Source organism: Phaseolus vulgaris, unplaced genomic scaffold, assembly GCF_000499845.2.
Source record: "Phaseolus vulgaris cultivar G19833 unplaced genomic scaffold, P. vulgaris v2.0 scaffold_13, whole genome shotgun sequence".
NCBI classification, from domain to species: domain Eukaryota; kingdom Viridiplantae; phylum Streptophyta; class Magnoliopsida; order Fabales; family Fabaceae; genus Phaseolus; species Phaseolus vulgaris.
The window spans coordinates 434900-459868 of NW_027174082.1; the positions used below are offsets into that span (position 1 = coordinate 434900).

At 34.9% G+C, this 24969-nt stretch overlaps 1 protein-coding gene and 1 pseudogene across 2 annotated transcripts; both read right to left on the reverse strand.

The window, feature by feature from the left end:
• Positions 1 to 3018: 3018 nt before the first annotated feature.
• On the reverse strand, positions 3019 to 21164 carry LOC137816896 (flowering time control protein FPA). 2 transcript variants are annotated; one of them, XR_011081900.1, is made up of 5 exons: positions 20828 to 21087; positions 19174 to 19506; positions 5883 to 7057; positions 3216 to 4546; positions 3019 to 3158 (listed from the first exon to the last, which is right to left on the reverse strand). XR_011081900.1 is itself a non-coding variant. In XM_068620057.1 (4 exons), the coding sequence occupies exons 1-4, from the start codon at positions 20837 to 20839 to the stop codon at positions 3295 to 3297; spliced, it is 2772 nt and encodes a 923-aa protein (XP_068476158.1). In that variant the 5' UTR covers positions 20840 to 21164; the 3' UTR covers positions 3139 to 3294. The 2 variants fall into 2 exon arrangements, 1 of the variants encoding a protein (XP_068476158.1); XM_068620057.1 differs by having other exon boundaries at positions 3139 to 4546; positions 20828 to 21164.
• On the reverse strand, positions 7064 to 18931 carry LOC137816897 (NADH-ubiquinone oxidoreductase chain 4-like; annotated as a pseudogene).
• Positions 21165 to 24969: the final 3805 nt, after the last annotated feature.

The window sequence follows — 24969 nt, forward strand, 5'->3', positions numbered from 1 at the left end:
ATGAAAATGTTTTATGTGACATTGCTCATATGGAGATTAGACACATTATACTTGGTAGACCATGACAATATAATCACAAATCTATACATTATGACTACACCAACAAAATAAATTTCACTCTCATAAAAACAAAATAATTTTAATCTCTCTCACACCTCAACAAGTTTTATCCTTACACAAGGTAATGTACAAAAACTACTACAAAAAAATTTGGTATTACATACAACACTAATTCGTTGTAAGAGACCAAATTCATATTACATACGAAAAAAAAAATCGTATGTAAAATTGTCGTAGATAACTGTTACGTACAATCAACGAGTGTCCTTCGAATAGTAATGAACAGGTTCAATCCAACAAAATTATTTCAAAATAAAATCTAAAAAATAATCAGAACTCGAATTCAAAGAACGTCATCCCTAAACCGTAAAATTGACTTTGAATCCTATTTTTGTTTTGAAAACCATAAAACATGAGAAAATATAAGGAAGAAAGCTTACGAACATGTTATCTCTTCACATATTTTTCTTCTGACATGGATTGAAAGAACAAACCGCTTACCTTGCTCACACACATTGACACCCTGGTTGGTAAGCAATCTAACTTCAAATAAGATGCTTAGGATTTTTGGTTTTGGAATTAGGGTACAAATTTAGTATTTATGTTTTGGAATTAGTTTAATGGAGTTTTTGAAACTTAGTGAACTCACTGACGAAATGAAGGTAATTTTAGTCTTGTATGTATATGATATATTATAAACAACAGTGGCCAAAAATGACATTTGACACCTCATAATTTATTTTTTAATTATGTATGTAATACTTGTATATATCGATATAATCCTTTGAAAATCGTTCCCACTCATAGTGTCAACATTACAAACTGATTAAATTTGCATGTAATCAATTTTGGTTTACATACGAAAAAAATCTATATGTAATGTCCATTTACATATCACTGTACATATAAATCCAAAACCGTATGTAATAATCGATATGTAAATAAAATTTTTTTTATAGTGAACAATAATTTGATGTTGAAATAAAGGTTCATAATATTTTTCATAAAAAATTTACAAAAATAAAAATGGACCCTTTTTCTTTATCCTTATTAGAAACATGTGTCATCATAAGAAATTCATTTAAACTTTGTTTGTTGTTTTATGTAGATGGATCTTTGATCATGAAGGAAAAAATAAAGGCGATAGCTTTTTAGCACCATTTTATCTAACAACAAATCTACTTAGGGGGTCTGATAAAGGACTATCCAGTCACCACATCTTAGACTAATAGGAATTGAGAAGATAAAAACTTTTGGAAGGAGAATCAAAAATTAATAATATTTTTCTTCTTCTTAGTCTTGTAAAAATTTATATAGTAATAACTTTGTATGGATAAAATAAAATTAAAAAATTGTATAGGATTAAGGGTTCCTTATATGAAAAGATACCAGCATAAGTGGGCTTAATTTAGGTCTAATTAGAATTTTACTTGGGAGTAAAAATCTTAATTAATAGAGTCAACATACAACCTTCTTTGTTAGAAAAGTCAAAACTCTAATTGAATAGGCAAGGAGAAAGAGCTATAGTTAACCCACACACTCACGACCACTCAAACATCATCCAATATGCTTGGGATCTTATAAACCCTTAAAGAATCAACAATTGAGAGTAATTTTCTCCTAGATTCTCCACTAAGGAACCTTTTTTGGGTGTGAGTACCTCTCAAGTTTCTCCCTAAGAAAATTGGAGAAAGTTGAAAGTTTTTTTTTTCAAGTCTTTCGTTGCCATTTAGAGGAATTCATCACTATGTTGAGTTCCAAACCAACTAATCAAGTTCTACTAGACAAACTACCTCTTTGAAGTACACAGGTATTCTTTCATAACGCAATCAGTTATAAGCAACCTCATTCAAATATTCTTTCCAAAAAACACTTCTAGCCCAATTATTCTTTCACTAGTCATTCCTATCTTAATTCAAATTTTCTTTTAACAAGTCACTTCTAGCATAACCAAATATTCTTTGAAAAAAAGTCATTTGAAATAAGACAAAAATAATGTTCTTTTAATAAAAATATCACAGTTTTTGCTTATTAAAGACAATAGTATCGAGGCAGTTTCTTCCTGCACCCCTACATTTTTCTTCCTGCACCCCCACAAAGTTGCGTAAAGACAAAATTATCCCCATATAAACTGTACATTTCTTTTGTATTCCAGATTATGAAATCCGGTAAATTTTCGGATTGACATTTTCGATAAATTTTTGGATTGACGCATCCAGTAATCACCCGAATTGATGCTTCCGGTAGTACATGAATGATAATGTTAATTCAAAATATAAAAAAATGCAAGACATCCATAATTGAAAAAACCATTCCAGATCCGTCAATCCGTAATTCAAAATATGCATTCCAGATTCAGAAATTCATAATTGAAAAAAATCATTCTAGATCCACCAATCTGTAATAGAAATTAGGCTTCCGGATTCAACAATCCAGAAATCAATAATTTATGCAAACTTTGCTTCCGGAACACCTCCTCATCCGGAATGCATCATGATTCACTTCTGGATTGATGAATCCGTAGCACACTCCCAGATCCCAAAATTGTGAGGGTCAGTTTCAGAATTTACAAAATTGTGAGGGTGCAGGAAGAAAAATGTAGGGGTGCAGGAAGAAACTGCCTAGTATCTTTCGAAGTATACAGTAATTTAGGCTCACTACTACTAGTTTGAAAGGATAAATACAAACAATATTTTTACAGACATAGACATAGTTAAAATAGGATACAGTTTAACAATGGTTATTTTGTCCACTTATAAACACAAATTTTATTTATCCACATTTTCATGTTACAAATATATTTTTCTCGCTATATTTATTATTACCATATTTTACTTTTATCACCAAACTTATAACATAAAATTATTTTTTTACGAATTAATTCAAGTTAATTATGACTATTTTATGTTTAATAACCATTTTAATCATTTAAAAAACTAATTATAATCATAAACATAATTATTTAAACAAGTTAATAATATAAAATCTGTATTGTCCCTTTTTAAAAATATCAATAAAAAAGCGGGTTCCTAACTGATATTAACTGACCAAATGTCAAAATCCGGTTCTGAAGGCTGGTTTAAAAACTAAGCAGCGGTATTTCTATTACCAATCCAGTGCAATCCATAAAATGAAAATCTGACCATCCTACTTACAGCCATTAATGCCTTTTTTTAATTTTTGAAGTCATTCTAAGACGTTAAACCAAGAAAGCAACAGAAATCCTGGCACAGCTCAACTTCCTTTTCCTTGCTGGATTTGCTGAAGAAGAACAGCAGCCAGCTGAAGTGTTGCTTGTAGACGTTTCTGTGGATCTGAATCAGAATCTTCCTGCAAGCTGCTATCAGTCACCAGCTGATTTCCATTAGCCTCTCTTTGTGGTTCCCTCTGAACCATCTGTGACATCTGAGGCGCATTTGAGATCTGCTGTTGTTTTTGCATCTGCAAAATTTGACCCAGCTGAGATGTTGACATATCAGAACTCACCAGATTGTTTTCTGTAGCATATTTCTGGGATGGTCTGGATGAGGTGTCCGATGTGCTAAATCTGGATGAGATGTCAGATGTGTTAAACCTGTTAATCTGCCGCGGATCACGATCACCCAATGCAGATGTACTCGAAGAGCTTCCTCCTGACTGCCTCTGCTGCTCAAGAAGAGATGCAGCTAGTTGTGCAAGTTGTTCTGGTGGAAGGGCTCCCACAGGCACTGATAAAGGATCTAAATGTCTTATATCTGGGTAAGACAACTTGTTATCACCATAAAATGGAATAACAGAAGTTCCACTGGAATGTTGAATTGAGTTTACATCTGTCACTGTCCTTGGAATTATGAGTTGGCGTTCATCGGCAACAGGTTCTTGTAGAGTTCTATTAGAGAAGTTCTGCATATTTTGAGAAGACCAGTTTGGTCCAGAAGTCCGCTGCTGGACAGGATAGCTGCGATTTCTTTCGTCATGAGACTCAGACATGCTAGCAGCGGCATGAGCTGAATCAGAAACTGATGGAGCTGCTGCAAATTTATTTCCCAGAAAGGAAAGGTTGCTGATTCCAGAATAACCCAATTCTGAAATAGATGGGGATGTAGGTACGCGTTCGGAAGGAAATGATGACTTAAGATGCAGTATATTCTCATTATGGGACAACAGGTTTTCGTTTGTCATTTCTCGTTGCATGTGTCCGGGACCATGATTTAAAACAGGATTCTCCAACCTCAGAATAACACCAGATATGCTCAACTTACCAGGTACCTTCAGTACTTTCTCTGAGAACTCGGACGGAGGAACAAGAAATAAGGTGGTCTTGTCATCCAACTTGGCAACAGCAGCGCGCTGCTTTTCCTCCAGATAATGCATAAATTCATTGTAGAATTCCATGTCAGCATCACTTCCAGGCACAAAGAAAACAACCCAAACACCAACTGCTTGGTAGTAATGCTTTGAAAGCATATCTAGACCAGTTCTTGCAGTGCAATCCAAGAATTCGGGTCTGAAATCAATGTATTGACATTAACACCCAACATAAACAATTGAGAGAGGACAGTAATAATGTAAACGGCGTTGGCTGTGTGCTACAATTGGATGGTAACATGGTTGTAATATTTATTTGTAAGCAAGAGTTATTAATCAGAATTCTCCCTCACCACCACTTCGAGGCAGAGTTTTGATCTTTTGGCCTTTATGTTTCTGTCACGAGTTTACAAACCAGCTTCTTTTGAGCTAAGTTTTGTTCCATTATGTCTTCTCTGGTTGCTTTAGGGGGATTCATTATCCTTCTATTCTGTTCTTGACTATCAGCTAATGAATTATCTTTGTTGCATCTTGCTATATATTTGGATATTGTATCTTAGGCCTTGCAATGGGCCTATTTTAGGATCTTTATAACTGTGGTAATAGAGATATTTATAATTAATCTCTCATTCATTAGCTATATTTCATAATAACACTCCCCATTGTGCACATTGACACCTGATTAAGTATTTTCCTTTATTTTTTTCCCATTTTGGACTTCTATTGAAGAAAAGTGTTTTAACTCGAACATTAATAAGATGCTATTTACATGTATGCATTATAGATAAAGATATATGTTTAATTCGATAACCTTGTTGCATAAATTCATAATTAATATACAAGGTTCAAAAGACACAATAGATATTTTTGAGTATATTATCTTGTTTATTAAACAAACCAACTCAGCTATCTATTCTATACTTGGATGACTAGATTATGTTACCTCTAAATGCACATTTTCTAAATTATCAATTACTTTAAATTAATAAAATCAGTAAAAGCTCCAGCGATGACTGTTTTCTGATGTTGTGAACAAACCAACCATCAACTAATTCTATTTAAAAAAATATGAGCATTTATCTGAAATCCTTATATGGATATTGCAAAATTCTATCTAAAAGCCAATTGGTATTGAGTAAGTTTCCCGACAAGTAAAAACCAATGAGGCAATGTTTTAAGCAAAAGTCCGCCTCTAAGCTTCAGATAATAAAAATGTCTACAAAATTTAGTTATATCAGTGTATCCTCTTTTTCCTGTAATCAAAATTTTTACGAGGGGAGATTGACCCAATTCCAAGGTCACTGAGGGCCAATAGATAGCAAGAATTTTATCCTTTTCCCCCCTCACATCTCAAGGTTATTTTATCGCTTTCGAAAGCAGTTCTATTTAATGGGTCTCAGTAAAATTTGACTACCTAATAAATACAAAAAAAAAAAAAAAAATATATATATATATATATATATATATATATTTCAAAGTTAAGACTACCTAAATCTGAACAAAAAATACACCTTTTGAAAGGAATTAATACTTACAACATAATATCCAGGACTTTCCCCACAGGAAAGCAGCGTGCTCGACAAACAGGGGTTCCACCTTTAGCAATAGTTCCTTCCCATTTCCACTCAGTTAAAGATGAACTATCGGGTTCAGGTGTGAATCTTTTCTTTTCAACATAAGTTGACTGCCGAGCACCAAAATTATCATAAGATTTCCAGCCTTCTTGTCTATCTAAACGAGGCAGAGGTGAATTTGGGGGGCGATCAAGAGACTGGCCATAAGTAAAATTTCCAGCATCAAAGCCTTTATCAAAAGGCTCATGTGGGGGTAAATCAGATAATAGTCTTGGGAGAACGTGTTTCTGTTTTTCTAATTCAGAGAAGGGATACTCTGGAAGCTCTCTTTCAAGAGGAGGAGAACCAGTCTTGGGCCTTTTAGCCTCACGTAGATAGGGAGCATCTGTAAAGGCCCGCAGATCTTCATAGAATGCACTTTTTTGAGGAAATCGGTCATGTCTTTCTCTTGATGGACTATTCATAAGTTCATAGATTTCTTGTGATACTCCTAGAGTTCTCCCCTTCTCTCCAACTTTCCTTTGTTCATATGTGTTAGTTCCATCAATCCATGAAGACCCCCTTTTGTGATCATAAGGATCAGAATCCCAATTTCGGAACTGATTTGGGGAACCAATGCTGCGATCAGCATTGAAGCTCCTATCCTGTCTGAGGTTATCAGAAGATCCATCGCGACCACTTGACTTGTAAATTGGAGAGCGAGGGCCATTAAATGATCTCCTGTCACTGTTTGATGAACCTGTTTCACTTTTGGCAAAACAAATATGTACACGGGGATTTCCAAATAACTTCCCCTTCAGATTATCTCTTGCTCTGCATGCAGATGTCAGGCTCCTAAAGCGAACAAAGGCATAACTACGACCTGGAAATGTAGTAATCTTCATTATTTCACCAAATGGAGAAAAAGCCTTTCTTAAAATTGATTCGTCCACCTTCAACTGAGCCGGGAACCCAATCCACAGAACCTCACTGGGTTCTGGATTTTTGTCGCTCAGCTTAGATTTGTCAGAATAATGCATTTCAGGACTACCATGGTGTCCCCTAAACTCTCTTTGTGAGAAAGGAGAACCCCTCAATGTTGAGTTCCGTTCATCCCTAGAGTAATCTTCATCCCGTGGTACTGCTGATGACTTATCCTGTGATTAAGAACAAAACTTATTGGTGAAATTATCATACTTTTCATTTATCTAATTTTAACACTCTGAAAGGAAAATATATATTCCATAACCAGATGCCAATTAAGAAGATTAAGTAATTATCAACATCTAACACCTCGCAGCACTAAGAATTAACTAAGAAGTACTTTTTTCATTTTTTACTTGCTTAATACAAGGCACACCACTGATCTAATGGTGGCAAGACTAGCTGAACCCATAGAAGTAGAACGCAACTAAAATTGCACTGCCAAAACTAGAGAACAAATCCAACACAAAGACATTAAACCAGAAAAAATTTACTGATAGAATAATAATAAGGGTATGAACTATGAAGACTTGACGAAAAGAGATACAAAAATGAATGGACAAACATAAGAAATCAAGAATATCAATCACTCCAAGCTCTTACAACTTAATATTACCCTACATGGTAGAATCAGCTATAGATCACTCAATACCACTAGGCTATATCAAAGATCAATGCATCATTGACCCTAGTCATGAAGATTAACTTCCTTGAAGTCTAACTGCCTAACACCGACCTCTAATATCCTCTTCAATACACATCAATGAAATGTCTTTGCACGGTTACACCTTGCAAGAAGAAAATGATAGAAATGTCAGAAGACAACTATCTCATCCTTCTTTGAACACGTAAGAGTCTAGAATGTCATCATTGAAAAATATAAGAAACAGCACCACTGTAAGTCCACTTGTTTCTTTGCTATAATTAGGGATGGCAATGCGGGACGAGCCATGCGAATTGGCCTGCAGCCCGCTAGCAAAAAGCGCGAGACGGGATCAGTAATTCAACCCGCAGCCCGCGTGGGCCAACAACGGGGTGGGCTGGCCCTCTGACCCGCACAAAAAGAAGTTGTGTTTTATCTTAATTAAATTATTAATGTTTGGCTATGTTTGAAATTGAAGAATATTAATGTTTGATGTTTTATATTATTAGCAAACATAGGTTCAATTTATTTATATTCAATTGTTTTATAATTATTGAATTTTTATATTCAATTTTTCAGTAACAAAAAGTAGAAAACATTTTTATTGAATTTCTTAAAAAAAAAAACTTAAGCGGGTTGACCCACAAACCCGCGGGCTAGCCCTCATGCAAGGCAGGGCAAAGAAATCAGCACGTGTTCATTACGTGGGACGGGTCAGCCCGCATTGTCATCCCTAGGTATAATTAGATCATGTAACATGCAAAAAAGTTTGCACTTAATTTTCACCATAGAATTACAATATGTATTGATTATTGATAAGTGTGTTGAGTACATATGTACTCAAGATCCATTTTGTTTGTGTCTATCAATCACTTCATAGCACCAATAATATTAGCATGTTAAACATTATATTCATTGGGAGGGAGGTAGAGAAAGACAAAGAGCTTGTTTTCTTGTTTTGTGTTGCACCACATTGCTTACCACGGTGCAGAAGCAATTGACCCTTTCAATCATTTACAAAATAACAAAAAAATCCACCAAAACTGGATCAAATGCATGTAAGATCCAGTAAACATTAATTCTTAATATATTAGCAAGAGAATAAAGCAAGGGTAGGAAAAGTGTTTTGTTTTCATTTTTGTCTTAATAGGGACATAATAAATAGAGAAAAACAAATAATTAATAGTTGAAGCTCAATTCGAGGAAAAAAAAGGTACTTTGTCATTTCACTCTAGTTAAAATATATGAACATATCCAATATTATCTTGATCATATCTTAGATTATCAATTAAGATTCCATCGTATAACTCTCATATTGTGTCTCACTCTCAACATGGTAAAAAGGGGCTCATCCTGTGTGACCTTTTCTGCAACTACTCCACCACCATGTTGTTAGGTTACACATAGAGGAGAAGTTAGTTAGAATTAGAATAGTCAAGAGTTTGTTATTTGATTTGCTAGTTAGATATAAATAAGAAAGAAGGAGAGGGGGAGGGGGAGTGTGTAATATTTTTGTAGATTGAGCTTTAGCTCTTTGTGAAGGGGAAGCCCTTGAAGGAGAGAGTGCTCTCCTATTTCTTGTTCTTTTCTGTCTATTCAGTAAAAAACCTTTCTTGTCTTCTCTTTATAATTCTTGGTTCCTAACACATGCTCTCAAAATTCAAAAGTTCTACTACATTTTCCTTGATCAGAGAACATCACCTCGCCCAAGAAGAACGTAGAATGAAATAAGTAGTCAGGTTCTCTTTTTATAATCCTTTTCTTCTGATAATATAGGCCCAGCCACCTTCCCCCTGTACCTTATGTTTAGGAGCAGGATCTGCCCAAGCAATCAATCCTGTGGTGGTACGAAAGGCACAAACTCCACGAATGTCCTGTGCCCACTTTATTACTAATAAAGGAAAGAAAGTCTCAACCTAAATCTAAAAAAAAAGATAGAACCTAAATAAAAAGCCAAGGAGGCCCTTTGGTAGAAGAAAGTTATGCAGGGTTTCTCGATCTACTATAACCAGAAGAGGCAACAATGGATTTTGGGACGTTTGTCCCACAATTTGGTGAAATATACGACCTCTCACATAACCTAGCCCAAAACAGTGTAAGCTAGGGATTAAAAATATAGTTGGCCACTTGTAAAGCCAAGTAGAAAATCTTGTTCTATTACATTCCCAACATGCAGAAGTACAAAAGCAAGTAACAAATACTAGAGTGAGTTGGATGGAATTTGATGATCTTCAAGGCCAAAGGGAGCTAGAATGGAAGCTAGAGCAGGAACAATAGGAGCTCCAGTTCGTTGAGTAAGCCACCACAACATAGGAAAATAATTACTTAGGTGGGGCAAGTTCGACCATAAATGCTATGCCTACACACAAGACGACCCCTCTTCCCAAAAGTTTTACGGGACTACTTTACAATGGACAACAGCCCCTACCTAGGGGGATTACTACACAAGGCCCCCGCAAAGGAAAAGCTTTATTCCAGAAAATAGAAGATGCTCAGCTACACACAACATATGGATTAACATGTTTCCGGGAAGAACATAGACTAGAAGAGGATCTAGCATTTGGAACACAACAATCATTAGAAACTGACAAATTAGAGATGTTGTAATATACTCTTTCCCGTAACTTCTCATAGCAAACTAACCCACTAAAATACTATTAGGGATCAGAAATGTGGTAAATATCACGAAGAAAAAAGGGAGACCATCTATACCCAAATTCAAATTGTTGTTTTCATAAAGTAGCCATCAAAGGCTTCCACAAATTGAGATTCGTCAATATAATGATTGGACTGTATCAGAGGAACAGGGGAATACGAAACAGTAATAAGAGAGGTACATAGATTAATCACATAGATTAATCAATCATATTGGTAGTAAGCTTGAATTTGGAACAAAAAGATGAATAATGCTTCTGAGCAAAACACAAAACAGAACCACATAGATCAGAATAGCATTCAAAGAAATGTTCTAACATAGAGTACAATTAAACATGGAAGAGATTAGCTGACAACAGTAAAAAGATGGGTGCCTAATTCCAAAACACCGTGATTGATGAGTGGGTAGGCGGGTTAGGTGTGCCTCTCAATCCAGTGGGAGTATTGGAGCTCCTCCCCCCTTCCTTTTTTCTACTTTTCTATTCTCCTTTTAGGGGCATATTAATAACCAACCAATAATCTTGGAAAGGATGTAATAGATAAGTAAGTTAGAACCTTCTTTAGTCAGTTTACAGCCTCCCACCATAGAAGATGAGATGAGCTTAGCCTCAGCCATAGTGGTTTTGGCAAACAAAATGATGTCTTCAGGTTGTAAGATATAGAGTGGTCGATCAGGTGGATGCTAAACCTCAATGCCTAGGAAGCAGCCCAATAAGGGTCACCTAAACTCAACTCCTTTGGAGAGAATTCTGAATTGAGAACACTGAAGTAGTCCAACTCAGCTAAATACATTAGAGATCTACACCAAAGCCAACATGGCTGAGGCTAAGCTCATCTCGTCTGTTCTTCTTTAGCAGTTGATTTCCAAACTCAGTTCAGTTCTTTAGAAAAAGCTTATGGTGACTTCGACTACTTCCTAGGTCTAGTTCTATTTTTTATTTCAAGTTGTTGAACAGACCAACAATGGATTTCAAGTAAGCAGAAATGGCTTGATTTGAAAAGAAAGCAAGACTTTGATATCCTTTCTTGACATTGAGCAGTTCAGTTCTGAGTTGACCAGCCCTTGCCGTTGTGAGTGTTGAAATAAATATGGATTCCATTACATAACTGGAATGAGTGAGAATAGTCAACAGATGTCAAGATCAACATAGTGAAATGGTTGAAGTTAGGTGAGCAGAAGTTGACCTTGAAGCTCCCAAGCTGCAGGGTTCTCTAACCCTAGATTGTGATCATCACAGGAAAGAAACTGCAGGAATTTCTAGCTGAATTAGAAATCAATAGTCAGGCCTTTTGGCTCTGGATACCATGTTATAATTACCATAATGGAGAACTGCAAAGTTGTATTATTGACTGTGAGAGTAGTGTACTGAGAAGCTCTACATATAACCAAGATAAAAGAGGTAAATTCTAAATGTCTGACTATTTGACAGTGACAGGTGCAACTGTCTTACAGGGACAAGTGCCCTACTCAAAGCCTATACTATAAGGTTATACACTAACAGACCTAAATTAATTTAACTATAAAGAACAGGGGAAATAAGGATTGAACTGCTAAACACTTGGACATTAAACCTTGGATACCGTGTCAGACAAAATCTCTTAAAATTTTAAGCATTAGGTTAAAGCAATTGAAATCCTTTTTATATTTAATAAATGATATATGCCTTCATTCCTAATCCAAATTTCCAAAAAAAAATAGCAAATGGAACAAATTGACAATTCATTGGATACTCGACAAGTAAAAACAAATTAAGTTTTTGTAAAGTTTAATATCTTATGGCTAAATGGTCTTTTAACATCAAAACTTTATGCTCACCAAATAGGATCAACTGAAAGGATTCTAGAATGCTATCCTATTATGCTTGATCGCAGATAAATTCATGAAACCATTGTTTTAAAAATAAGAATAGTCATTAACTAGGTTTAGATATTGGGTTAATCAGTTACAGGTTGAACCAATAGATCAGTAGTTGAATCACATAAAATGGTGGACGTTAAAATAATAATTAAGATTATGTATATATTAATAGTGATGTTTGTTTCCTGGTGAAATGCAAGGATGAAGTTCCAGTGCAAAGTGTTTGATTCTCGATCTACTTACTTTTTAATAGTTTTCTAAAATTTCCTTAAAACCATAAATAATCTGGAGCCAGACACTCATCCAGTCAAATACAGCTTTTGCAGAATCAGTTCAACCTATAGTCAGCATCTTAAACTCAGGATTGTCCCTTCCATGCAATATTTCAACATTTTACCCAGTTTGCTCAAGACTGAGTTACACAATTTAATCCAGTTCAATGTCAGTTCAATGACAAAATCCAAGTCAAAAGCATATACAATCCAACAATAAACTCAACCTGCAGTTACGTCTGTTTTCACTCAGACAAGTTTAACCGACCTGTCTAAGCTGCATTTTAAAACAACATGAAACCCTATAGCCTTCAAAAGTATGTATGATCATGTACATTTTTATCTCACTCTACTATTTGAGTTGGCCAGACAATTTTTATATGCATAATCAAACATCTATGCAAAATATCCAGTATACAGGACCATACACAGAATATCTAGTCATTCAATATAACTAAATAGGGAAAGGACCAGGAATATTACTTAGCCTTAATGAAATGATTCGATTTTTCTTATGTTCTGTCATAACTTTTCCTCGCACTGTTAGGATTCAGTAGTTCATGATCCTGGTTTGTTTCCAGGTTTTCCATTTTTATTTGAAGGGTTGATTAGTTTTTATTTCAGTGGGGATATAATTGTTTGATGTACAAAACAATTCCTAGTATTTGTTGTGTTTTACCACTATTGTTTGTTAATGCTGCGTTCACTTTCATGTCCTCTATTCAGCAAAACTTAATTTGCTCACCATCCATGCTTTGCACATAATTTTAAATAGAGGCAATCATGATATTGATCCCTTGAATTTCTATCACTTTAGTGTTTTGCTTTATTGTTTCCCTTTTCCATATATTCTATCCAATAGCATCCCTTGAGGTTTATCCAAAACAAATTTCCATTTCAATATACAGAAAAGGAAAATTTTGGATATAGGAAATTGGTTTCTACGTTTCCTTTGACAGCATGATAGCTTTGCTTTTTTCCCTCTAAAGACCACTTATAGCATCAGCTTGTCTGAACTTCAAAAGTACAAGTTACTATCATAAACCACCTATTCCCATAAGCAAAAGCTAAAAGGTGACACATGAATGATTTTATATTAGACCTTGACACATGAATGATTTTATACTAGACCTTGACACATGAATGCTTTAATATTGGATCTCTAACACAAGCGCTCTTGCAAGAGCCTGTTGAGCTTTATACCACAGATAATGCATCTACCTTGTAGTGACATCTAACTTATAAGAAAAATAGGGTTGAACACTTGGTCATAAGGACTTTAATACCGTATTATGAACCAACCCTCTCAAAAGCTTAAGCTATTGAGTAAAGACTGCTTAATGGTTTTCTATTACATCTCTACCTACTGTAAAATTCTAATGTGTGGCATGCCAATTCAGTGGTGAACTCATACATGCTAACCCTTGGAAACTTGTAACTCAAAGTAACGTTTCCTTAAGATATCTTGTTTCCTCTATAATTCACTGTTTTTTACTAAAATTGATTGGGATTTTTGAAACAATATGAATCTAATCCTTATTTCATGAGTTTAACTAATAGTTTCATAATTTTCAATAAATATTAACCAATTATAGAGGGTTTAGGAAAAAGTATTTCTAAATCACATTCTCTTATGGTGTTATTAAATTCAGTCTCAAAGGGAAATGTTCCCTTGACAGCCCAAGCATACCATTTTGTAATTGCAAGTCCTGTTTTTAATTTCTAACTTCATCAGTCAGTAATGGTTTTGTAATTTCTTTCCTTGCACAAGGTCCATTTGGAAATCAAGTGAATGATTTATGGTCATAACAAGATCCAATGATTTACTTCAAATCTCAAGACCTCTAACTGCTTAGTTTCTTGATTGCCGTATGATGTACATATTGACTTCTGAAACTAGTTCTCGCTCATTGCTCAACAATTTCCCATCTCTGGAATAACCTGTTTGGTGTTATTGCTAAAGAACAGATTTGTCCAAGGATAACCAACAATTCCCACGTCAAAAAGATTTTGACACTATTTTCAATTTGCAGTTATATGGTGTATAAATGGTTAGAAAAATGCTAGAATATTTATTGTTGGTCCTCCATTAACTCTTGATTCATTTGGGATCAAGCAGTTCACTTATCTCTTCTTAGATGCTCTGCAAATGTTTTTCTTAAGGGGCATCTTTTTATACAGTCAATGGTACACAAGTTTAACATATTGGCTTGTTCCGTTGCATGCTTCACAAGTTTAGACCTACACATTTGAACCTCCTAAAAGCTTAACTACTAAAAAATTTGATGAAGATAGACAGGATAAGAAGAAAGCAAGAGTTAGAAGTGATGAGTATTAGCTCTTATTTTGTCTTGTGTTGGTGCACACAAGATAAACTACCAGATAGATGATATAAAACATGCAAATATATAAAATTACTCAAATGAAAAATGGTGGTGGTGATACAGATATTGGTTGCAATTATATAAATGTTGGTGAAGACAACAATTGGAGCAATACTAGTACTGATAATGATGACATTTACGATAATGGTGCTGACAATGATCATAGAGATTATTGTGATAATAATACTGATTATACAACAATAACATTGTTGATAACATAATGGTACCACTGACAATGAAAATAGTGATAACGTGATGATAACAGTTGCAGTAATGACAACACTTAATGTAGTGACAGTTATGGTGGCAATACTGTAATGATGGTGGCGATAGAAGTGTTTGTCATGCAACTTATGGTGATAACAATGGTGGTTATTGAAATGGTGTTGAAATTAATGGTAGTGATCACTTTATTTGCCAACAATGATGGACATGGTTATGATGGTAGTTGCATTTGCAGTAGCATTCATCGCAATAGTGATATTATAGCAGTATTGGTAGAAGTTGTGGCAGCGATTGTGTGGTAGTGATGGTGGAATAAAGAACCTGAGCAATATGAGGTAAGAAAAGGGGGGAAATTTATCAAATCCTACATGTTTCTAACCCAACTTTGAACTAATGAACTTGATAGGATAAGCAACAAAGATCAGCTTATCATATTGATGCACCAAATGATAAATTAAAATAAGATATGATAATTTATCTCATTCTATCCTTTTCATTCCAGCCATTAAACAAACCATTCATGAATGCCCTATCCATGGTTCTAAATCTACCATATCCCCTCTCATAAGAGCCCATTGGACTTTAAATGTGGACAATATAGAACATACCATACCCTTTTATAAAATTTAATGAGCAAACCCATGACTACTTGGCCAAAGAAGCTCTAATATCATGTCAAAGACAAAATCTCCTAAAAGCCTAAGCAATTAAGTGAAGGCTCATCAATAATTTACCAGAAGTAAATAGTTCTTTTTGGATTGGTTGGTACTTACAACCTTTCTGAGATTATTATTAGAATTGAAATAATGAAACTAAGTGAAATGACAAACTTTGAGGTTCAACAAATACAAAGAGCTCAATGTTGTAAATGCTTGTGTATTCAATCATTCAAACATATAAATTACACTTGAAATTCTCGTTCTATGTAATAAATGCAAGCTGGCTTCCCATTCATGTGTTTATTTTTGTAAATTGTAACTCGTTTTGCCTTTGGTAATGTATAAGATGAATTATAGATCTCAGGTCAGGTTAGATCTTAGGTTCTGAAACAATTCTTTAAAGAATTCATATCCCTGTTCTCTGTTGATAGTAAACTGAACCATCATAATACTTAATTGAAAAGATTGATATATTTACAGCTGTAATTTTCCAAAAAGAAGCAGAATTATATGGTCTTTCCTGGGTTATGGGGATGGGAATTAGGAGGATTAGAACTTCTCGTTTTTCCATAGTGCATTCTAGTCAGTCCTTCCACTTTCTTACTGATTCACAATACCGGAATATCTTCCTTCTTGTACCCAAAGTTCAAATTTTAATTTGGACAGCAGTACAACAGTTCACTAAAATGAAGCCTGTTTTGCCATACTGTCAAACAACCAACACTATATAAAATATACAAAAGAAATAGTGAATTTTGATACTCAAATGGTTTAAGGAGAATAACCATCCATAATCACAACCAGGAGCTCGTTGCTCCTGTAGTTAAAAGGAATTTGGAGCTTCCGCTGGAAGCATGAATAGAAGCAAAAGCTAGCTACAATGTTTTCTTTATAATGATTGTTACAAAAGACTTTGAGCAGACGTTCTTGAGACTTTTGTTTTTAATAATAAATCTTAACAATGATGCAAGTATTTCACCAGAACATATGCAGATATTAATGACCTGTTCCATGTTCAATGGCTTCAAAGAGCCTTTTTTTTCTTCAGAGTATACGTACAATGTATTATTCTAGTTCCAAAAATATTTAATAATACATTTACACTCACCATTGGCAACATGTGTATACATTAAGCTGTGCTATTTGGAGAATGTCAAATTTTCCCTTTAAAAGTAGATTCCTCATTGAATTTTTTATATTTTTGAAGGTAAATATCAAAGCCTCATGGAAATGCATTAGGTATGCACTTATTCTAGTATTTGATAGAAGACAACAATCTACAATGGGAAATATGTATGGCTTTTTCTTTTGTTTCTCTCTGGATTTTATGGATATCTTTTCAGATTTCTTCAGTTTAGTTTTGCTTTATTTTCCTTGTGCTATATTGTGTCAACAATAAAATATTGTTTCTCCTCCTCTGAATCTTTCGATATATTAATCAATCAATAAAAAAAAGCATGATAAAAGTATATTTTTCAGCTATATCCCAAACAAATGCAAGTACACACAAATCTGGACCTTCATTACTACACAAAAGAAATAAATTGTAGTTCAGCTTTATGGTCAGAAGTGAGAAAGAGTAAGGCACTTGTTTACATTATCACTACAGTAATCCAAATGAACATAAATATCATAAAAAACCCATCATAAAAACAGTGAATAATTGGTAAGTGAAGCTGTAACAGTAATTTTAAAATCATCTTAGATTTTATTAAAAAAAATCTCCCAAGACTCTACCCTATGATAAAACACAGACTAACAAGAACTAAAATTTACTTATAAAAGCATGCAAGTGGCCTATGCATGGTAGAAAAGCCAGAATTATCCAAAAACGGAGGGTTACATTATGTTGCAACTAATACATACTTGCAATGAAGCAAAAACTGTGATCAAACTGAACCAATATGATGGAGCCCACTGCATATTTTGCCATTTTCCTACTTTATGAGACATGTTAAGCAGTTTGTCAACTAAATTAATCAAGATATAACACTTTTCAGGAGTTTTTGTTTCTATTCCCATTTCCTCTAATATAAATTTTGGCCAATATTTGTCCAGGTTTTAATTGTCAGAGATCATCATAAAGAGTACACAGAAACTGACAAGAATACAAATTTAACATTGCAGGCAATGCAAGTCTAACTTCACCCAACAACTACATTTTTTTGTGTTCGATATTGAGCAATGATTCCAACACATGAACACTGAACAGATAGAATCACCTCTTGCTGCCGTTTCTCACATCACAGGTGAAATTGACGAAAGAGAAAAAGATGTAACTCACGTATAATCACATATTATAAACAACATTTAATGTAAATATCAAACAATTTAAACAGTAGCATCATCCGATGCATAACAAGCAAAAAATGGTCATTAACATCCCTATGTTCAATCTATGCTCCATATGGACAGCTGATAGAGGTTACGAGTTGGCCTCTGGTTTCAATTTTGTTTAAAGCACAAGTCTCTCTAAGGAAATTTCTCCAACATACATGCAAGGGGATTGAGTAGATTTGCTCTATTTATGTTCTCCTTTTTCTTTTGTATTTTTTTCTTTATTGCTTGCATTTTCCTTTTGCATTAACAAGGATCCATTATTCTCCATATCTAAGCAATTAACAACCTCCTGTTCATCTTCATAAATTTTCTTTCATAATTAAAATGATTGAAACCGTGAATCCACAATGGCACTACACTTCAGTGTCCTCAATAGGACTAAACTGCCAACAGATAAGTCATTCCAAACTCCAACTCACCAGTGGAAAAGAATGACATGATAATCATAGGATTTAAGTTGTTAACAAATAATAGACACTCAACCAGCCCAAACGAGGAATTAAAGTGTCATAAATTATATTACAGCACTCCTCCTGGCTACTGAAATGAGTAACATTTTATGTCCACATTACTTGTTCTTATTACCATTATATTGAGGCATTGAGTTCATGCTCATAAAAAAAATTCTGTTTATAATATTTTTCCAGTAATATCTTAGTATGGTGAAAATAAATGGGACTAATACTTGAAGATGCTGATATCGCTTTTTAATATGACCTCAGTTATGCTCTACCCATTGTTTCATGAGTTTCCTGTACTTTTGATGTTGAAATTATTGGGTGTTCAAAATCTCATCAAATTTGAACATTACCAACTGGCAAACATTAAACATTTCTTGCCAATTGGAAATATGGAAAACCAATGCAGGGCTTACGAGAAGTATCAAGCAGTTGAGTTAATGATGCATAGATCCATTAGGCCGTAGTTTGTTGAGTAGGGTTATCATTTTCTAGCCAGTTCAGACTGAATTATTAACTGAAATTCAAAGCAGTAACTTTCAACCATACTCATCTTAACAGTAAGGTGAGTATTCTGGAGCACCTTAATTTGATGGATTGAACCATATCAATTATAATACAAGGAAAGTGATAACTGATGTGTTGTATTCCTTCATTTTTTTTTTCTTTGTGCAAATTATTCTGATTTACTTCTAAGCCATTACTATGGCCTTGATTTAATGAATTGAACTTCAGTGGTAGATTCACATAATGAACTGGAAAAGTAACTAGCAGTAAAAGGTGGGCAACACTGACCGCCTTTGCAAACTCGATTCTAAGTGGGTTGCCAGCAAGAGGAAAACCTTGTAGTGTTCTCATGGCATCAATAGCATCTTCATCCCTTCTAAAATTAACAAAAGCATAGCTGCGGCCAGACTGGAATGCAACATTCTCCAGTGGTCCAAACCGCAGGAAATGGCGAGCAAGTTCTTCCTCTACAATACTGTGGGATAGATTCCCAACCCAGAGATGCCTGGAAGGAGGGTTGTCGTTGCGGTTGTCACGTCCACTAACCCCATTCCCTTTGTTATCTTCATATCTTGAAGGGTAATCCCTCCTAAACCGGTCCCTTCCTCCTCCACGATCCAACTATTTCCAAACACAATAGAAATGACAGATACAGTAAATTCCACCATTCCTAATCTCTCACAAAACTAACACAACTGAACCAAAAACATGAAATCACATGCACACACACAATCAAGCAATCATAAACTCAATTAATTAATCTTGCCACTTAAAATTCATGAACAAAAACCAAATGCACAACACTTTAATTAGCGTTCGAGTCTAACTGCCAACACCAACCTTCAATATCCTCTTCAGTACACATAAAAAAAATGTCTTTGCATGGCTACACCTTGCAATAAGAGAATTATAGGAATGACAGAAGACAACCCTATCTCAGCCTTCTTTCAAAAATAACAGTCTAGGATAACATGTATGCAAAAAATAGGAAACAGTACCAGACAAATCACCGAAAATCCATTGTTTCATGATGTAACATGAAAATACTTTGCACTTAAATTTTTCACCATAGAACTACTATATTTTGTTATTTTAAGTTTATAATGATACATGTGTTGAGTACACATGGTCTCAAGAAAAATTCGAACCAACTTATATGTTGGTGTCCATCAATCACTTCATAGCACCAAAAATATTAGCATATTAAATATTCTTTTCATTAGGAGGGAGGTATAAAAAGACAAAGAGCTTGTTTTCTAATTCTATGCTGCATCAGAATGCTTTCTTTTAATTATTCACAGAAAAACGAAAAATATCCATCAAATCTGGATCAGGAGCATGTACGATTCGGAAAGTACTAATTCTTAATATATTATTAGCATGAGAATTCAGCAAGGGACGGGGAAAGTGCTTTGTTTTCATTTTGTCTTAATAGGGATATAATGAATAGAGAAACACAAGTAAGTAATAGCTGAAGCTCAAATTAGATTTCCAAGTAAATAAAAAAAATGTTACCTTTTGTCATTTCACTCCAGTTAAAATGTATGAAAATATTCAAGATTTTCGTCAACGTATCTTGGATTAATAATTAAGGTTTCATCATATGACTCTCAGATTATTTCGCCTTCTCAACATGGTATAAAGGGGTATGATTCTCCCCAGCCAAGCTCTCTAAAATTCAATGTTCTACTTCATTTTCTTTATCATATCCATTCAAAAGTTCAAATTAGTCATATCTCTTGCCATGACATATTTCCAGTGATGATAGTGGTATATATGAACTCAATTCAGTGCTCTCTCCAAAGGGAAATTTGTTGACTTGGACTACTTCCTACGCCCTGTTCTATTTTTTCAATTTCAAGTTTTATAACAGAATCACCAATGGATTTCAAGCAAGCAGAAATGAGTTTGATTCGAAGAAGAAAGTGAGATTGTCTGATACCTTTTTTGACATTATGGAGTTCGGTTCTGAGTATACAAGCCCTTGCCTTTGTGAGTGTTGAAATGATTATTGATCACATTCCATAACTGGAATGAGTGAGAATAGCCAACAAAACATATCAAGATCGACACAGTGAGACGGTTGGAGTTAGATGAACAGAAGCTGATCTTGAAGCTCCCAGGCTGCAGGAACCCTAGATGGCGATCTTCACATCAAAGAAACTGCTGCAGGAATATCTGCCTGAATCAGAGATCGATAAGCCGATGGGCTTTTAAGATACGCCGCCCTTATGGCAATTACTTACTGCACCCACCTAATTAAACTTGAATCTGCACCCATTTTTGCTTGAAATGACAAAAATGCCTTAAATAGAAGGGGATGCAAACCAAAGTATATTTTGAATTTCTGTTTCTAGAACACGTTTCTTTTCAGGAACACTGATTTTTAGAATTTCTTTTCTAAAATATATTTTTTAATTTTATTTTTCAAAATATTTTCTTTTAAAATATATTTTTTTATTTTACAATTGTTTTTTCACAATAAGGTTTTGGTTTTGTAATTTTATAATGAAATTTCATTTCCAAAACATAAAATTTTATTCTGAATTTTTTTTTTCGTATGCAACTTTTTTGAATTTTGAATTTTCAGTTATGGAAAGAAGAGGAATTTTAGAAATTTAAAAGGGAATCGGCATGTTGGTGAGAATTTAGGTTGATTCTCTCGGTACCATATAATTTTTCACATGCACCCAATATCATTATATATGAAAAGTCTTTTGTATCTTAATGAAATAAAACCTACGATTTAAGATTTAGACCAATGAATTCCCTAAACCCTTACGCACCAAACATACACATCACTGAGAACGTTCCCTAAGCCACGATGGCGACGGAGAGGAGGCTTGCAGAGAGAGAAGGAGTTGTGGTCAACGGAGGAGAAGAAGTGTGCACCAGAGAAAGCGTGAAAAAGGCTTGGGATCTAATACGCAGTGCATGCAGAACTTCGTAAGTTTTTGCAAATTCACTAATTTCCAGATATGTATATGTATTGGCCAGACGTCCTCAAATCCTCAACTCAAACACTTAACCGTAGTAAGCTCGGTTAGATAGATTATGTGAAAAATACCCAACTCGGCCTAGGGCAAGTATGGGTCCAATGACACGTTATGAGATCGTCCCAGATATTTGGTAGTCTATATAGAAAGGAAAATTAAAGTAAAAATAATAGAAGGAATAACTAAATTAGATAAAGAATATATATATTTTAAATGCAAATAAAAGTTGTTAGGGATGATGAGGCATTGTACCCGAAAATAAAAAGGTACACCTTAACAGAATATACTTACTGTTGAAATTATATTGGTGTCATTTAGATTATAATCTTGTCATTGAAATAATATTCTGGTTGATGAAAATCGTTCAAGGAATGTCTATAAAAAGGGTTTAAGACCTCGAGTAATGGTAAGCTTTTTTGAACCCTACACTCGTACAGATTAATAGTTTGAATGCTCTCACTGAATTTATCGTTAGAGTGTGATCAACAGGTGGAGCCCCTTTCGTCACCAAGTGTCTTCAACTCGGTTCAACACCCCAGGCAAAGTCGCTTCAGCCTGGAGCTCACTTCCAAGTCTGACCGAGGTCAGCAGGCGAGAACATTTGGCGCCCACCGTGGGGCCTGATAAAACCTGATGCCACCCACATTTGCGACTGAGTCTTCCACGTGATGAGAAACATGAGGCAATGATCGTTGGGATCTGAAGAAAGCGAGGCCCCCTCCTTGCAACAAATTATGGAGACCCTTGGGGCTCTCTAGGAGAAAAATGAAGAATATCTACGTGAGCAAGAGCGAATTCGAGAAGAGGCCAGGGCCGAGCAAGAACAACTATGAGCAAAAGCCCGAGCCGACCAAGAACGCCTTCGAGAGGAAACGCGGTTGAGTCAAGCCTGCCTTATGGTAGAGATTGAGGCCTTTCAAATAACTATGGAGGAGCACGCACAAGCCAATGAGGAGTTGTGCAAGACCAACGAGGAGTTGCGGAGGATCTTGCACCGACAAGGCCGACGTCCCACCCGGAAACGTTCCTAGACTTGTCATCAAGAGATGACCCCAAGTCGTTCTCTCAGCAAATCATGGAAGAGTCTGTGCCACCCCATTATATCACACCCAATATCGTTTTTTTCTCAACGTTAGAGGACCCCGAGAGTCATTTAAAGGTGTTCAGGGCTCAATAGATCATCTTTGGGGGGTTGGATGCAATTTGATGTAAGATATACTCAGGGTACTTTCACGGGAACAGCTTTGCAATGGTTTAGTGGAATCCCTAATGGTCACATCACCTCTATCCCTCAGTTCTCTAGAATTTTTAAGGAGCAGTTCTCGACTAATAAGGTCAACCCTCCATGATTGTATGATTTTTTCAATGTCAAACAAAGGGAATGGGAGTTGCTTAAAGAATACTAGAATAGATTTTGCGCAGTCTCAATAAGACTTCAAACTCAGGATGAAGAGATGGTGGTCGTTGCTTTCGTACAAGGGATGATAACAATCTCGTTCAATTAATCAGAAATTCGACGAAGCCGACATGCTCAGGAAAAATGGCAGCTCACGGTTGAAACAGCCCAGGCACAAGTGTTGAACAAGATGCTTTGATGTCTCCAATTCCAAGAGGAAAGCTTGAAGACCTTGTTGTTGGGTGTGTGTGTTGTCTAGTTGTTTGAAACTTGTTAATTCACTCCTTAAGGTTATCCAAGTTCATTTGAATATTTAACCTTTTGAAAATATGAGTTTTCTAAAATGTTGTTGAAATTTCAACAGGTTGTTTTTTGAAACAACAAGTTATTTTACCTTAGTAGTTTCAACAAGTTGAAATTTCGAAACAACAGGTAGTTTTACCTTAGCAGTTTTTGAAAAGGTTTTGAAAAGCTTGACTTTGTTGTCAAGTCAATTCAACCGATTGCTTCGACAAAACAATTGATTGTTTTTCTGAAAACCTTAACAGAATTCTGTTAAGTGGTTTTAATATGTTTTAAATGATCCTAACTAACTTGGCTCCTTTATTAAATGCTTTTGACCACTTGGTTGGTCTATATAAAGGTGGTTTTACGCTCCTAATCTTGAACTAAGAAAAAGAGTTTATTAAAACAGTTTTTCCAAGATTTGAAATAACTTTGGATCATTCTTAAGTGTGTGGAATAGGATTGGGTTGTAATTCTGAACTTTAAGCTTTGTAATACCCAGGTGTATTCTATTCCTTTCTTCCTTGATTACTGTATTTCTATATTTGTGTTGCCAAGGAGTGTTGTGTGTTCTTGAGGTGTTCAAGATCAACATTCTTGGTGTGGTTTGCCAAAGGTAGTGTGTTTCTTGAGGGGTTCCATAGTGTTGTGTGGTGTTTGTAATCTGGTTTTGATTCCATAGTGGTTTACCCAGTGGTTTATGGGGACTGGATGTAGCTCTTGGTGTAAGAATGAACCAGTATAAATTGCTTGTGTGCTTATCTCTTACCCTTAACTCTTTAAATTTTATTTTTAAGCTATTTAAGTTCTAATTGGTATAAACAACCGATAACAACCGATTATTTTTTTGATATCATCTTAAAACAGTTTTGGGTCTTTGTTTCCTTGATTCTTTTCTCTGTAATTCAGCATTGAATTTCATTATACCATCAAAGTTTCCGAAAATCTCTTATAAACAATTCACCCCCCTCTAGTTTAAGGCCATATATTCTAACAATTGGCATCAAGAGCAAGGTTCTTGAAAGTTATTCAAGTTTTGATCCTAAATCTTTTTTAAATTGCTGAAAAGTTTTCTTTTGGGGAAGGTGCTTGTTTAAACAAACCACCTTTGTTCTGTGGTATGAACTATGAACTGTGGTGCATAAGAATGAAATTCTTTGTTGAATCTATAGATAGAAAAATCTGGAATGTTATTGTTGAACCAAGTAGTGTCCAAGCTTTGAAGAATCCAAACCCCTTTGAAGGATGTTGAAGGCTAGGCTGTGCTTGCTGTTGTTGAGTTGTCTTAGATAGGATCTGGGGTAGATTGTATATGTAATCCACTCTTGATTGAATCCAAAGCATAAGCATTCTCAATCCCTTTTAAAAGAAAAGTGTTTTTCAAGCTAAGTGAAAAACAACCTTTAT

Bases quoted from the DNA above. Each gene is read 5' to 3' on its own strand.
- LOC137816896 (XM_068620057.1), bottom strand. The intron at 7,058-19,173 runs GTCAGTGTTGCC...TCTTAATCACAG, and splicing joins GAATCGAGTTTGCAAAGGCG to GATAAGTCATCAGCAGTACC. The intron at 4,547-5,882 runs GTAAGTATTAAT...CATTGATTTCAG, and splicing joins AAAGTCCTGGATATTATGTT to ACCCGAATTCTTGGATTGCA.